The sequence below is a fragment of the Dipodomys merriami genome, unplaced genomic scaffold (assembly GCF_024711535.1).
Source record: "Dipodomys merriami isolate MVZ:Mamm:240054 unplaced genomic scaffold, mDipMer1.0.p SCAF_2, whole genome shotgun sequence".
Lineage (NCBI taxonomy): Eukaryota > Metazoa > Chordata > Mammalia > Rodentia > Heteromyidae > Dipodomys > Dipodomys merriami.
In genome coordinates, this window is record NW_027203381.1 from 83,846,352 (window position 1) to 83,863,176 (window position 16,825).

The 16,825-nt window shown below is 34.4% G+C and overlaps 1 protein-coding gene across 21 annotated transcripts in view; it reads right to left on the bottom strand.

The window, feature by feature from the left end:
* The window catches only part of Bbx (BBX high mobility group box domain containing), a 224,649-nt gene that overhangs the window by 32,895 nt on the left and 174,929 nt on the right, over positions 1-16,825 (bottom strand). For all 21 annotated transcript variants that reach the window (XM_070030304.1, XM_070030325.1, XM_070030312.1 and 18 more), the window contains 2 exons: positions 2,609-3,620; positions 1,448-1,586 (listed from right to left, as the gene is read on the bottom strand). In XM_070030304.1, the coding sequence (XP_069886405.1) occupies positions 1,448-1,586; positions 2,609-3,620 (1,151 nt within the window). The remainder of the gene's footprint in view (positions 1-1,447; positions 1,587-2,608; positions 3,621-16,825) is intronic.

Genomic DNA, 16,825 nt, shown 5'->3' on the forward strand with positions numbered 1-16,825 from the left:
TACTCTTAGTAACTATGCGCTATACCCTCAGCCCACAACTCAGTAGTTTGTAATAGCAGCAGCAGAGACAGTTCTGACTGAGAGTCTTATTCCCACAGTATCTGTATAATGAGACCTGCTCTGTTCTTGTCATGGAGACTTGACAAGGCTTCAGTAGTTCCTACAGAAGATAGACATTGGTTTAAGATGTTCAAGGATCTTTTTTTTTTTTTCAGTTGAGATTTGAATTCATGGTCTTTCTCTTGCTAGGAAGGTGCTCTACTTTTTAAAGGTAATTCTGCATTTGAACACATCACTTGATAATGATAAGAGGGAGGATTTTCAAGTCATTTTTTAAGCATAACATAAGCAAAACTAATTTGAAGTCCTCTGGCCTTTTAAAATATTAGGGATGAAACATAAAATTATGAATATGTTATTTCACTATAAATAATTTTGAGGAGTCAGCACCATGAGAAATAATTTCTACTTACTTTATGATGACCTAGAGTCTTAGAATTAATCAGACTTTAAAACACTGTAATTTCCACAAAAAAACATTACCTTATTCCACAAATTAGAAATGCAAATATTATGAATACAACAAATATAATATACCCAATGCATAAAATTTGCATACCTCTAACATAATTATGAAAAAATAGGAAGAATTATTTCCTTTTAATGTATTCTTTTCAAATTGGGCTAATGAGAAATCTCTAAGGATTTTCAAAACAGTACAACTGAATATTCAGACTTTCCTCACCAATATAAAGTATTGTCTCTTACTAATAGGATGCTTTATATGAAGATTGTTATTAACATTATTTGTGAAATAATCTTAATGATTTTATTCTGATATATGCTGTTGTTTACTTAGTACTTCATTTTGATGCATGATGTATTAAATTCTTTCTGTACCAGGAGAATATTTAACCTAGTACTTCTGATTTTTTCTCACAGCAAAAGAAGATAGTATAGTTAAAAAAAAAATCACGGTTATGGGCTAAAGCAGAGTTTTATTTATCTCATATTTTTCTTGCCATATTTTACATATATGCACATACACTGAAAATATTAAAATATAGTACTATAAATATTAATATAGCATAAAAGTGGGCAAGATGTAAACATACTGATAATATCCATCCTAAATTTCAGATGGTAAAATGGTCCTAGCAATATTAAAGGATTTACAATATCATACTACCACTGTGTGGTAGACCTTGAATCAAACTCGGGCTCATGTTTAAAATGTACTTTATAATTTCTAATTACTTAAAATATGAATGATTAACTATGTCAGTAGTGGAACCATGGGAATGCACTTGATTGATGTTTGCTAGCAAATTTACCAAGACTGTACCAAGTGCTAAACAAAGAAGAATCAGTGACTTACATGTACTGTGGAAATCCTAGCACACAGGGGTAGGAACAATATTGATGGACTGTGCTCACTGACACTTACCCAAGCAGAGAGTCTTCCTTTGGCTTTGTCTTCTTGAACTTCTTGCTCCCACTGGTCCCACTCTGGTTAAATGTCCAGCTTTCCTCACTCCAACATCCTTCATGATCAGAGCAGTTTCCTTTACCTGAGCTTCGTTTACCTAAGAAGTCCAAGGATAAAGGAACTGTTCAGTATATGTAAGTTGGGAAAGATTATCTCAGAGGGTCACAGGTCACTTCTTGACTTTATCATTTGTAAGATGTTATTTATAACTATCTCAGAGTCCTTGAAGTGATTATACTAGACTGCTTTTAATAATGGAAGCTAAAAAGAAAAACAAAAAAACAACTCCTAACCTTGGAGATGAGTCTTGTCATAACTCAACTGATACTATGGAACTGAAAACAGACTGTTGTCCATTTGAGAAGCAGCCTAAAGCATGGAAGTTAGACACTACTAATTCTAATTTCCCTAAGACTCACTGGAATGATGTCTCTGAAGAAATCTGTAGCCTCAAGTCATCTTCATTCTGGGCTTATTAGACATAAGACTCATATATTTCCTGTTGGAATATAATTGGCAAGAGATAGTGCCCTAGCTAGATGCTATATTCTAAAATAAATAAATTTACAGGAATAGTTTATGAAATGTGTATTAATTCATTTATTATATATTAATTAGTTTCTGGGTGATGTCAAGTTCTAAAGAAAATTCAATTTGTTTTGATTAACTAATGGAAAGGGATAGACAGGGTGTTCACTTCTAGACCCATAGTTCAAGATCTATATTCAGCTTATCTGTATCATTCAAGAAACTCCATCAGTTAAAACATACACACACACACACACACACACACACACACACACACATCAAATGTTCTAATCAATACTGGATTGTCAAAACAATGAACTCATACTGGCAAAAATAAAATGGTAACTTAATCTGGGTACTTCTATCATGAGAACTACCTACACAATAGTGAACTCTCCTTAATAGTGCTTGAAAATATGAAGGTAAATTGACAAATGGATATTATTTATAAACTACATAAAACCTTGATACAATGGTACAAGGTTATTTTGATACAATAAAGAACAATACAGTATCCAACTATATTTTCTCAGCAGGTCTAAAGGAGAAATGCTGCATGTTTTTCATATTCTTTTTATTAAAGTCACTTACCTCTGTCAACATTAGCTCGCAGAGAGGTGAGCATGCCCTCAGACACCAGGGTTTTATAAAGAGCACCTTTGCAAGACCTCTCGGATTTCCTGGAGCCACAGGTCTCTATTTTTCTGTGACATTCACTGTCCTCTGGCTTGGCTTGTCCAGAAAGGTTAGGTGGTAGTACATCTTCCGTGGGTGTCAATGGTTCTGCTTTTATACCCTCTGGCACCTCACCAGAAATGCTCTTACTGGCAGAAATACTAATGAAATCTGGAGGTCTTGACTCTTTGGTGATGTCTGAGGATTTCTCCTTTGACATTTTCTTCTCTCTTGATTTCACTTTTTTCTTTGGTGGCTTAGCATCCAAAATGCTTCCCTTGCCACTTGAAGAGGTGCGGACCTTCTTTCTTGGGGCGTCTCCAAGTTTGTCAACACCCCAGTCTCCTTTTGCAACAGCTTCAATGGTATATATGACACTCTCAATGTCAGATTCAGAAGACTGCCTCTTTTTGCAAGTCTTCTTGGGTGTGGATTTATCATTTCCATGTCGATCTACCTTGCTTTTCTTCTTTTTCTTTTTCAGCTTTTCTGGTTTGTTTAGGGCAGTAGGATCCTCAATGATCATAATCCCATGAGGGTGGCACATATGATCCTTTCTATTGGGAACATCACTTATTATTATCTTGCTACTGGCAGAATAAGAAAAATCGGGGAAGTGACTATATTTTTGGTCTTCCCCTAATTCTTCTTTCCTAATTTCTTTGGGGTCTTCCATTTTTATAGCCATTACATCATCCATTTGTAGCTCTTCAAAATTTCTCAATTCCTTAGCCTCTCTTACATTATCTTTAAATGATTTTTCGAATTCTGCTTCCTTTTGTAACCCATCTTCATGTGTTTTCTCCATTTTTATTTCTCTTTCTTCCTGTCCCTTCTCCAATTCTGTGATTCTTCCACCATCTGATTCTTTCGCTTTCTTCCACTCTTTTGTATCTTCCATTTTTACCCCCTCTGAGGCTAGGCACATCTAAATAGTTAAAACAAAAATGTGAGAAAACAAGACAAACAAATCCTCATAATTCCGTAATCAGAATTAGTTTTCACTTCTACATTTTATTCCTTTTAACAAAATAACCAGAACAAAGCTCAAACTTTGCAAGTCAGTCTACTTCTGCCAACTAACTAAAATGTCTCAACTGAATAAAAAGTTGTAGGCAATATGATACACTCATTGATCTTCATATAAATGTATCTGAATCATCATTTTTTAGCATCATCAAAAATTTTCTTATGAAAATAAGATTTGGCAAGAGGATAGGCTGAAAAGTTAGTTGAAAGACTCATGTTTAACTTTCAGTTTTACTAATTATGAACTTTGTGGTACAGAATGAGTCACTTCACCCTTCACTTGGCTGTGACCTTTATAAAACGGAACAATTATACTGGTGAGAATTTTGTGACGTCTAAGTACTTTATTATCCTAAAACTGTTTAGACTTTTGCTACCATCCCCCTCTGAAAACCAGGAAAGCAACAATAACTTCCACTTTTCCATTTGTATAGAAATGGTATGATTCATTAAACCACAGATTTGATTCATGTGCAAACAGAAAACTCTAAAACCAACTCTAAAAACAAAAGCTCTGAATGAAAGCCAAGTTTGTTCGATCTTATTTGGTGGCAAATATGATGAGCTGAACTTACTTGGCTATATTCTGACCTAAATCAACCGAAACAGTTTAATGTTTTAAACAGTTTATCTCACTTACTGTGACTATTCATGCTTTTTTTGCTATTAAAATGTTCATATATTTGAATATGCACATTGCATAAGATATATTTCCTGTGCTACTTTTGCACATATGGTCTCAATTTACTTAACTTTTAAAATCATTCATCCAAAAATCTCCAAATTTCACAAATAGGACATCCAAGGGGAAAGCTGCCATCTTCCTCTCCAACTTCATAAAATGAAACTGTACTCTAAGGCTATTTTCTAGATGGGGAAATTGCAACTTCTTATAAAATCAATTTGTAATACATCATGTTATAAGTTCCCAAATACAGGTAACCGAGAAGGCCCCTAAACATGCAACAATCAGTGTGATCTGATTTCTGCCCTCCAGGAATTTATCAAGATGCTGACAATGCTGAGCTGGCTAAGGACTGCCCTGGAAGTCCCAACCATAATACATGAAATGGCTTTGCCTTAGCTCTTGGAGAACAAGATGTATTGGGGCTTGCTGAGTCAGTACAAAATCAAGCACGTCTGTAGGAAACTGATCTGTTTTCAAAAATGATTTTACCAAATGGCAAATTGTTAGAGATTATTAACATTTATAAAATTCATTTTTTTAAAAAAATGGGTAATACATTGAGAATTAAATTCTATCAGATGTTCTTGTCCCATCTTTTTTTTCCTTTTAGTACTGTCAATGCATCACAACCCTTTCTGGGAGAACTATGTTATGATCAGTTAGATTGGGAAGAAACTGAAGCAGGGATATGGGGGACAGATACTGGATTAAAAAGAAAGTATGACAAGGGTGTTCAGCCCTTTTCACCATTCTTAGAAAAGATCTAAAATATGAAGGATTCACAAAGAATTGCTTTTTTTTTTAATTCTCAGGATCTCAAGAAAGTCACCTTTTAGAACTCAGCAAGAAACTATAAAGACAGAATTTTTTTAAGCTAACCAGAATTAAGTCCAAAGCAAAATGTTATCTGAAGTTAATTTAAAACACTGACACATCTACTTTTTGCCATATTTTGTTCTTATAGGGCAATTTCTTATTTTTCTATGTACTTTAAAATAATTTTTATTTTCCTTTTTCAATCCTCTTAACCCTTCATGAATAACTATCCTATTTGAACCAAGAGACTATACTAGTTTTAGAAAGAAGACCAGAAAGGTATTATCAAAGTAAAGTTTATGCTTTTTCAACTACTGTCATTTTGGTGGCCTTTCATAGGTCATTTCCAGGACCTTTTATCATTCAGGTGTTGGTTTTTACAGTGGTATACTGACAGTTTGCATTTGTACAGGTTCAATTTAGCACTTTGCAAACTCTATTCTCTATTTCAATATATTTCAAAATGATTCTCCTTATCATCCTTGATAGGATTCTGAGCTAGGAATGAAATGGAACACATGCAGACATTCACTCGGGGGACATATTCTGGGAAATAGCATAATATTTCTTGTGTCAGTAATTACAAAAACACTAGTCATGCTTTTCTTCCTCTTCCAGGCTCTTAAGTTTCTTCACAGATAGAATACATTAATCTTAAATTACCAGAAAAACAATTACATTGCTGGAGATGAAATTATAAAAGTAAAACAAATATTTTTAACTTAAAAACGAGAAAACATAAATCTATTCATGAGCCAAAAACCAAATCAGACTCTCAAGAGTTGGTATCACTCTAGAGGTCATCTGATTTGTCTAATACAACCTTCCCAATGCAGGAATTCACTTACTATAGTTTTCCTGAGCCAGTCAATATTTGCACAAAGATTATGAATCTATTACTCTATCACAGAGCAGGTATGCTTGATTTATTTTAATAGTAAGCAAAATAGATCATCTTGTTAGTCTTACGGGAGTGAGAATAGGCTTTACTGAAAAGACTAGTCTGATAAACAAGCACACGAGCTTGGGTAAAGATACACATTGAGTTATGGAATTTGAATCGATAGGAACAAACAGACTGAGAAATGAAGTAACAGTGTAACTTCCATTGGGGTACTGTGAGGCAAAAGCAAGCGTGTACGTGCAAACACAGTTTGCAAATGACCCAAAGCTTTACAAGAATTGGGAAAAGTGGTATTTCAACTCAGCGATATCTTTCTTACATTATGTTCCTAAGCCATTCTTACACAAGATGAGGAGAAATATTTTCATTTGGTAGGGACACTAGATATTTTTTAATGGGGCCAAGAGATTAATCTTTTTTTTCCTGGTCCTAAACATATTACACTTCTTCATATAGAGCTTGCACTCATTATAATCCAGATTTCATTCCTACATAATAATATACTGGAAAGCTTACTGCCTCTTATATTTTTATAATTTATATTTCATACACAGCAGAAAACCCTGTTTCCTTATAAAGTTTATTCTTTCAAAAATGGAATTAGCTTTTAGTTTTGGTATACAAACATTTGATAGAGATGCTTTTTATGCTCTTGTCTAAATCACTGTTAACTATGCTGAATAAGACATGGTCAAGGATAGGAATTTGGGGAAGCAGCTTTTTATCAGGTATATTTTGAGCATTAATAAACTGCAGTAATCTAAGAATGTTAATAATAATGTTAATAAATTCCTCATATTCTGTTCAGAGAGACATTGTAAGATTATCTGTCAAATGTCTTGCTGTTATCTGGCTATAGTATGTCCACAGCATTCTCTTAGCTTGTTTATTAACCTAACATAGCTATAAAAAATACAAAAAGAGGCTGGCTTGTGATCTCAGGGTCTAGGTAAATAGAAACTACTTAAAGCATAACTAGAGTAAAGGGAATTTGTACAGGAAGTGAGGAAGCATCCCAGAGATTAGTAATAGCAGAGAGTTTTGGTGGAGGTTCATAGGATCTAGCTAACTAATAGAAGAAAACAGGGTGAGGCTTGGTGAAGAGGGTTGAAAGATGAAAGAAATGCTATCATTGCTTTTTTCTTTTTCTTTTTCTTTTTTTTTGTTGGTAGTGGGGCATGAACTCTGGGCCTGGGCACTGTCCCTCAGCTCTTCAGCTCAAGGCTAGTGCTCTACCTCTTGAGCCACAGAGCCACTTCCGGCTTTTTCTGTTTATGTGGTGCTGAGGAATCGAACCCAGGGCTTCATGCATGCAAGACAAGCACTCTACCAATGAGCCAACCTCCCGGGGCCCATTGCTTTTTTCCTTATACCTCCTCATCCCTTCCTTGTAAGCATTTGCCTCTTTTCCTTCCATTCCCTAGCTTTTTCACCAGTGTCTCCCATTGGCTGATTCTAGGTGACAGATGGGACAAAGAGACAGAGGAAAGGCAATTTGCAGCCATTTAGAATTTAAGATAAAGCAGAGCAAATAGTCTGGGACAGCACATTTAACAGAAGTATTTCTTGGGGAAATGGATAATTCCCATTTTATATCTTCTCTAGGAGTTTAAACATTATTATAATAATTTCCAGTGTTTCTAGAAAATAAGTCTACACTTATGCTTACTTTTTATGAAAATTAGAACAAAGATGTTTCCTTTCTGCTTTGAGTATTCTTTCTTCCACAACTTGTCAAAGATTACCAAAACTGAGCCAAATCTCTTTTACAAGGTCTTATAGTTTCCTACAATCTGATTTTTCTGTTGTAGGAAACCTAAGTGAAGATCCTGTGAACATTTTACTCTAGCCTCCTATTACTGATGTGGAGAGGCTATTCTTCACTTACTCCCAATGTCAGTTGAGACACTTTTCATACTGGATTTTCACGTATTTTTTTCCCGTTGATTAACAATACTGCTTTGTATTTTTTCTTATTTGTTATACAAGGTTCATATTCTTTTATAAATGAATGCAAAGGTATTCGTTGGTGAACCCAATTTGAAAATAAAAACCTACCTACTTTTTCACTGAGTTGTGTATGTGAGTGAACTGAACCTTATCTGTATGTGGGAAGGGGACTGAATGGAGATTGTGAAAGAATGATTTTCTCATTGATCTTGGGCTTTATATCATTTTAGTGTCTATTTGAAGGGTAGTTCTTGAGTATTTTTGAAATTTACTTCCATTAAGTAAATCATCCTCATTCTAATTTATTCTTCTAAGCATTACCTTATAAGTGCTTCAGTTTCCTCTCTGTTACTACAAAAAACTCAGTAACAATAAACTCCATAATTTCTTGTTTGTGATATTTATTCCCCTATTAGTCAGTTCTATATGACAGCAACAGAACCTGGAAACAGCTAGAGATGTGCCTTCACTCTTGTAGGTGAGCAAATCCTATATCCAGAAGAAGTTTCAAAAGGTAGAGTCTGGACCCAGATTGTATAGAACTTCAGACAGGCTCTGCCACTGACTGTGTGGATGGAGGGGTCACTATCATGTAAGATTATTCATGGGATTAAATGTGAGTGTGTGTGTGTGTGTGTGTGTGTGTGTGTGTGTGTGTGTGTGTGTCTGTCTGTCTGTCTGTCTGTCTGTCTGTCTGTCTGTCTGTGTGTATCTGTGCTTCAGTTTCTCAACCTTTAAGTTGTGTACTAGTACTTCTTGTCTTGGGAATGCTATGACAGTGAGTTGTACATGTATAGAACTTAAAATATTGCCTAATTCAAAGCAAAAAGATCCTATTTTGATAACCATCCCTCAGGGTCCTTACACAATGAGAATATATGTTAGTGTTACTACTACTGCAACTTCTTAAGAAGTAATATTCATATTAGTTTCAGCAACCGCATTCTGTGGTTTTGATAGACTTCTAAATTTTATTCTAGGGTTCAGTGATTTTATATCAGAGGGCAAAGAAAGAAACCCATGCACAATAAGCAGAAGATCTCAATCAGTTTTCTTTTAAAATCATTCTAGTTTTGAGTAAAAATGTATCTACTTATATTTAGCTTCAGTGCATATATCCATATATGAATGGAACTTGCAAATGTGGATACAAACTACATTAGAACACATGTATAAATCTATACCCAGATAACCACACAGCAAATCATTGTAGACTCAAATGAAACATGGGATTAATGAATGTTATTGAGTCAAGATGCCTCTTAATAGTGGGCTGTTTGTTACTCAGGCCTTGAAATAGTACATGATGTGATAAAGGACAATTCATTCTATTATTATTTTAAATTGAACAATAATCTTCTTTAAAATGATTAAGGCTTCTTTAAAACAGAAAATCATCTAGATACTTTCCAGAGAAGGAATTCCCATGGCTGTGTCCAATGAAGTTAAAATGTTAATTAATGTTTTAAATCCAACAGTGGATTAGACACCCGTTGACTATTCCCTCAGGTACTAGTTTTTTTAAAAAAAAAATATATGTCAGAGAGCATAGAATATATTCTGTTCACCCTTATATTCTCCAAGAATATCCTCTCACCTTTTTAAAAAAAAGAAGGCATTCACTAGATAATTGTGTTAAATTGAATGGTTCATTAGTTCTTAGGTAACTGATGTGTTTAAAATACATGCTGATTCAAAATAGGGGATACTTTATGAGTCTATAAAAACCAGTGCCAACCATGACCATGCTACTACTAGGTCTAGACTAGCAATCACAGTGTCCTTAGCTATAAAACCCAAGGAGACAAAATCACAAATACTTTTTACCAACAGAAATACATTGTGGTTTTCTCTCTGGTTATACAACTAGAAAGACCTGATGATGTTATGCTTGAAGAACTGTAACTCACTTCCAGAAGGAGAACTAACATTAGTAGGTTGATTCTGGGGTCCTAAGGGTATATGTGTTAGACCAATGTATACAAAATGATTATGAAAACAAAACTCTATAGAAATGGGAAAGAGGTGAGATAAAATGTACAACAAAGGGATTTTATTCTTTATACTGTTAGGTTCAAGATGGCTGTCATTTTTAGTCCAGTTTAGACTACACTTAGCATTCCTATAATAGTGGCCTACTCCTATAATAGATAGGAGGTAGAACTGCAGTTCTATATATTTTAAGTAAGAAGTATTACCACAGCCAAAGCCATTTAACTAGTACTAAGAACTGGTAAGTAGTTCCAAAATATACCATATTACTTTACTCTTATGCCTTGTATTGTCTATTATAAAAGAGTGAGCAGCAACTAGATTAAAAATAAAGCTGCATGAAAACAGAACTACTGACACAAGGAATTTTCAATTTCAGAATCTTTGCTTTTAGTACAAAACAAATGTTTTCCCAAGGTATATTTATAGTCATTTTTTTTACAGGCTTATTACTGCCAAAACAGTGCAGCTATAACCTTATGATGATATTTAGCAGTGTTTTCCAAGATGTGCATTTTTCCCATAATCAAATAAAATCAGAATTTTTTGTCATAAAAATATGCACTGGTTAAAAGTTTCTCAGAAAGATAGCCTTGCTGTTAAGAAAATTATATTATCACAAAAAAATAGCTGGTCTCAGAACAGTGTCTCTCAACTGATACCTGGGCATATGAATAGTTTATTTGGTTTGCTAAAGTCATTGGGCAAGGTGAAATAGAGGCTTACATTTTTCTTTACTATTTCTTCAGAAATTGCAAAAGATTGTAAAGATTCTGAACGGGGTATGAGTAGTTGTTGTTCTACAAAGTCTCCCCTCACGTCTATTATTAACTAATTATTAAATAGATTTCTATATTTCAGGTCCTCCAAAGCTAAGCTGGTATAATGGGGATTGAGATGAAACATTTTAGTTTTCTAAAAGGACCTAGCAGATTTCTATTTTTTAAAAAAAGATCTTACTTTCCTATAAACTATGATGATATCAGTGTGCAGCAGGGATCAAGATGTACACAGTGCATCCAGGTTTTTTAGATGAGATAGGGCCTTGCTACCTTTCTGCCCAGCTGGCATTGAACCATTAGACTCTTTGTGCTCCTCTCTTTTTTCTTTCCCTTTCCATTTTCCATTAGCATATACTAATTGTACAAAGATGTTTCATTAGGTATTTCCATAAAAGCATATATAATGTTCTTTTATCAAATTCATCCCCCCATTACTCCTATTCCTTAACCTTTAAAATCTTATCTCACTGAAAACTATTATAGAGAATAAGCACCTCAAGAGAAGCTAAACACCACAATGTCCTACAGTATCTTCCATAGCACAAATTCCATATAGGCATTTTATTAAAAAAAATGTTTTAGGATACATCTTGTCCATTTCAAAAGTATAGTGTAAGGCAGTTTCTATAAAGAAAATATAAGCTCCATTTCTTTCACAGCAGTCTTGAACATCTGTCATCTTGTCTAGCCATACATATATATGGACATATTTGTATATATGTACATATGGATATATGTACACACATATGAGTACTCCTCTGTAAGACTTGGCAACATATAGTAATTCAAATTCATCTAAACCAAGACCACATTGTGTCTATATTCAGACTGTTCAAGGTGATGCTCCACAGAGAGAATTCTGAAAACTTCAGAGGACTAAGGAACAATTGTGGCTACAAAAATCAATCTCAAGGTGAATATTTATGTGTATGAAAATAGAACAACAAAATATATTGTTTTCATGTATGGAAATGCTGTAATTAACCCTCCCTCCCCTCTGGTATAGCTAATATGAATAAGAAGGAGGGGAAAGAAGGAGGGGAGGAGAAAGGGAAGAAGAGGAGAAGAAAAGAAGGGAAGGATGGAGGAAAGAAGGGAGGAGGAAGGGAGGGAAGGACGGAGGGAGGAAGGGAGGATGGGTGGAAGGAAGGAAGGGAGGGAGGGAGGAAGGAAAAACAGGCCAAAAAAATAGCACATAGTTTAAAGAGCATAGTCCATGGAGATAGTTCTTGACAAGGCTCTATTACTTAACAGTCCTTATTATCTTAAGCAACATTCTCTGATTTCCTAATATGTTAAAGAGGGATGAAATAGTACTCACTTCTAATGACAGTTCTGAGAATTAAATTAATACATATAAAGTACTTAAAATGATGCCAAACACACAGCAGATAATAAATGTATATCGTCTTCAGTTAAATAAGACTTACTTGTAGAAAAAAAAACTTCCATAATTTTTTATCTATTTTAAAGAATATTTAAAATTATTTTAGAAAAATTGTACATAGAACTAATGGTAGTAATTTTATGATCAGTCCCTCATTATATTCCAAAATACTAAGGCTATACTTGAAAGAGTCCCTAAATCTGATCTTACGTTTAAGTTTTAGTTCTTTCTCACTGTACTAAAAGTATGTGTACATATATCTGTAGGTAATTCCAGCAGCCCTACTGCTGCTACCATGAAAGTAGAACTGGCAAAAATCACAGTGTGATACAATTATCAATAAGCTTGTTCAAATTGTTAATTAGATAATGTTGGTACTAGAGACTTTCAAATAAAATAAGTCCATCTTATTTGTGGGTTATTACAGATTTTGACCGAGCATGATCAAAAATAAAGAAAATCAAAAGAAATTCCAACAACAAAAAAGCTCAGTTGACAAGGAACTCTCAGTCAGCTCTATATTACTGTCAGTTGTCCTAAATTCTGTAAAAATATCTTACCCAAAAGCAAATGGTACCCCTAGATCAATATAAAAATATAGAGTAATACAAGCTAAAAGGGCCACAAAATTAATTTAAGTGATATAGTGGAAATTTTATTTGTTGAAAGGTACTGTTACTTTCATGGAAACTGAGTGGTATTACTGGAAAAATGAATCAAGTATCCACAAATATAGTATTGTATAGCATCTCTACATCTTGAACATTTGTGGGTCCCCCCCCCACAGTGGCAATCTCCTTGGAATCCTATACCAAGGGTCTACTGTACAGACTTTTGCTAAAATATTTGATAACTGTCTTCACAGTTCTCCAACTATAGCAATTATAATATTCAATGATTATTCCAGGGAAGATATCTTACTATTCTTTCAATGTTTTGACCTGATTAAATTTCACAATAAGTAGAAAACAATCCATTATAGTACTTGTAGAAATTAACAGACTTTATAAAAGTTCCAACAAAAAGGGCTGTATTGTTCTCAATTCTCTGACCTCAACAGAAATCTCCACTCTTGGTGTGGATGGATGCCTTAAACACCTACATATCCCAGGATTTTAGTTGACTTTTATGCATTAATAATTCATTAAAATATCAGTCATATACCCAAACAAGGGTTTTCCTTGGAGCATCTCCCAGCTCCAAAGCCATGGGGAAAGGAGAGGAACCTTTACAACAGTAAACTGAGAGTGTAGGTTAATCCAGGTCTCTCTGTGCCTACGTAAACTACCTCCACTTTTTTTTCCTGCTCATCTGAGGTGCAGTACATAGCAATAAATGATGTCTAAGATATTATTTGCTTCTTGCCAAGAAGAAGATGTTTGCTTGCTATAAAGCAATATTCCTATCTTAGGGAAATTTGCTCACTTACTTCTTCCACTGTAGTCCATGTGATAGATTTGGGAAAGGGATAGTACTTAGTTTTGAGGCTGGCTCCTGGATCTTCATAAAATTAAAATACTGTTTTAGATACAGAAGAAGATGACAGATGACAGAGGTAAAACTAGCTTCCCATGAGTTATGACTTCCTGTTTTCATTGATTTCTCTACAAAAGACTTTCTTTATAATGACTGGCAGAAGTGGAATTCAACATACTTAGTGCATAGGCATTGGGGTGGGGTGGGGGGGAGTGTGCGCAACTGACCAGAAAGTATGTAGCCTCAGGAACAGGATCCTATAGGGTAAGGACAGCTTGGGAATGATGGTAGAGTTTCTGCAAAGGTATTCATGGAGTTAAGTTATAAACGTTTTACTAACAGCAGGAAGTATTTTGATGTTTTAGTAAGATGGCTGTACTGGTATAAACCAGCTAAATGCTACTCCTGCTGGTGGGAATACTTCAGAGAGTCTTCTGAAAGGCATTCTGATTATATTTCCCTGATGTAACAGTTCCAGATCTGCCCTCTGCCAATCCTTATTATTGCATTATTGTCTTACTGTCCATTGGCCTCTAATGGATCAAACTAATTCCTTCCCCTCTTTCTGCCCTTTCCCCAACTTCTGCCGGTTATTATTTTGGAGATGGAAGTCTCAGAGACTTTTCTGCCTGGACTGCTTTGAACCACAATCCTCCACATCTCAGCCTGCTGAGTAGCTAGATTTATGTGTATGAGCTACTGGCACCTAGCCACTAAGGTACTTTCTGATATATCACTTGGACTTTGGAAAATACATGTCTTTACAATGTCAAAATCCAAGTAGGTAGCAGAGTTCTTCCTGCCACCAACTTCCTTCAGTCTTTCTTTGATCAGTCAGTTATGTGAAGGATGCTGCAATAAATTTATGCCTAAAACAATTTTTGCTTTGGATCAAGGCACAAAAAGATACTTCTCTCATTCCCCTTCCTCAATTTTCAACAGTGAAGCTGCCTGCACTGTCCTAGATAGAAAGTGGTAAATGATGCTTTCACATACAAGACAAAGAGAAGGCAAGTTGTCTGGATGGCCCATGACATCCCCTATTCTTAGAATAACTTAGTTTGACGAGCTAATGAGAGGCTTTCTTGAGGTATAGGGAATAATGAATTATAAAATGAAAGAGAAGGGCTCAGTCCAACTCAGAAGTAATTTCTTGGTAGTTTTCTTCTTAAAATACATAAATGTAAAGCTGTCTCTTCAAATTTGAAACACCACCACCACCAGTTCTAAGCATCAGTAAAATCCTCCTCAATAGCTTGTTATGCTTATTCTTTGAAGAGGCACCAGGAATAATTAGATACTCTGCTTTGTTAAAGAGTGAGCACCAAACATTCATGGGATAAAAATGAGGGAAACATTTATCTACTGGTGATTATTTGGCTATTCTGATTAATCCATTGTGCACATTTTATATTTAATTAGAAACTAAGAAGGCTTTAAGATATTATTCTAAAACACTGTAGTAGAATTATGGCATCATATTTACATGGTACAAATAATGTAAGAAGATTTTCTTGACAAATTATTTTTTAACAACCTTATTTTATCAAAGTATGTATTTTTACTCAAATGTTTTAAGAAAGTAAGTCTGAGTCTAAGCTGATTTGCTATGATTGGAATAGGCTTATTTCAGACATTTTACCCCTTTAAATTGTGATATGAACATTCAAACATCTGTTAAACCATAGCATCTGTTTCGTATTTGGGATGCATCCCTACAAATTAGAAGAATGCTTGTTTTAATGAGCTCTGATTTAATTCAAAATGTTTTTTTTTCAGTGACTGGAAAAAAATGGCAGAACAAATTTACTCTCTAGCACTCTAGCCCTTAATGGCAAAATATCCCAAAGGCTCATATGTATATAACCAAAAAAAGTTTAATTAGAAGATTAGTCAGATATACAGGAAATTTTATAATTTATTGTTGTTTAATATTTTATTTGTATATATGTGACTTAGACATACATAAATATACATTCACAATATATTCAGAAAAAGCAGATGGCCCATAAATCTATATTATTCCAAAAATAAAGCTACTTTTCTTTTTCAAATAGTCCTCATACTCTACACAGATTAAAAAACTCATAGTCTCTTTACTAAGATTCCTTTTCAAGCCTAATTCCAGAAGTACTCCCATCAGATTCTCAGTTCTTTCTGAGATACTGGAGACTTGAATACAGGACCTTGCTCTTCTCACTTGTAGTTGTAACTGAAGTAATACTTTACAAAGATTCACTAGTTTTCTAAGTTTTTCTTGGAGTTTTCCTGTCATTCACAGTCTTCCATTTGGATCTGAATTTGACTTATACAATAGTATGTCAAAAGTATTTCAGCCCTCCATTTTACATGGATCTCTCTAGGCTTTGAAAGGTAATTTAAGAATATTAGCTATTTCCAACTCCCAAGTATTTATAATATAAACTACTATCAAATTTAAAAGTCAATAAATTACAAGGCTGTGGTGAAGTTCCATGAACTCAGAGGTAAGAAGCACTTGTCTAGCATGGACAAGGCACCAACACTGAAAAAATAAGCATATTATTAAGAAATTGCTAAGAATTGACAAAAGAACAATATTATCCACAAAAGAACTCAGAAGAAGCTCATTTAAGAAAAGAAAACAGAAAAATGAAAGAAAAGTTAATGTTTTTGATCATTCATTTTGTAATTCCTAATTTCACACCAACTAAGAAAACTGCACATCTATAGTAACCTGGTGCCCAGGAAATTTCTCTCACTTGCTTCTTTGAGGCAGTGATCATAGCCTGGTAGAGAAAGCCCCTGTTCCGGCACATTCTTCCTAACCTAACCTCAAATGAGGACTCAGTCCTTACGAATCTATATTTTCTACTTTGCAAAAAAAAAGAATAGCATTTCATACACACATCATATCAAAAGTGTAAGTGACAGATGTTAACAACTCAGAGGTCTGAACAAGTGGTGTGAGTTCTTTACTAATTCCTCAACCCACTGCAAAAGATTAAAAGTCTATTAAAAAGTAGTATCTTTTAAGGAGAGAATTAGAAGAAAATAACCAAGTCTCTTTTTCTCTCTCAAATTGGACTCTCATTTGAGAAAACAACAACAACCAAAGAAAGAATAAACT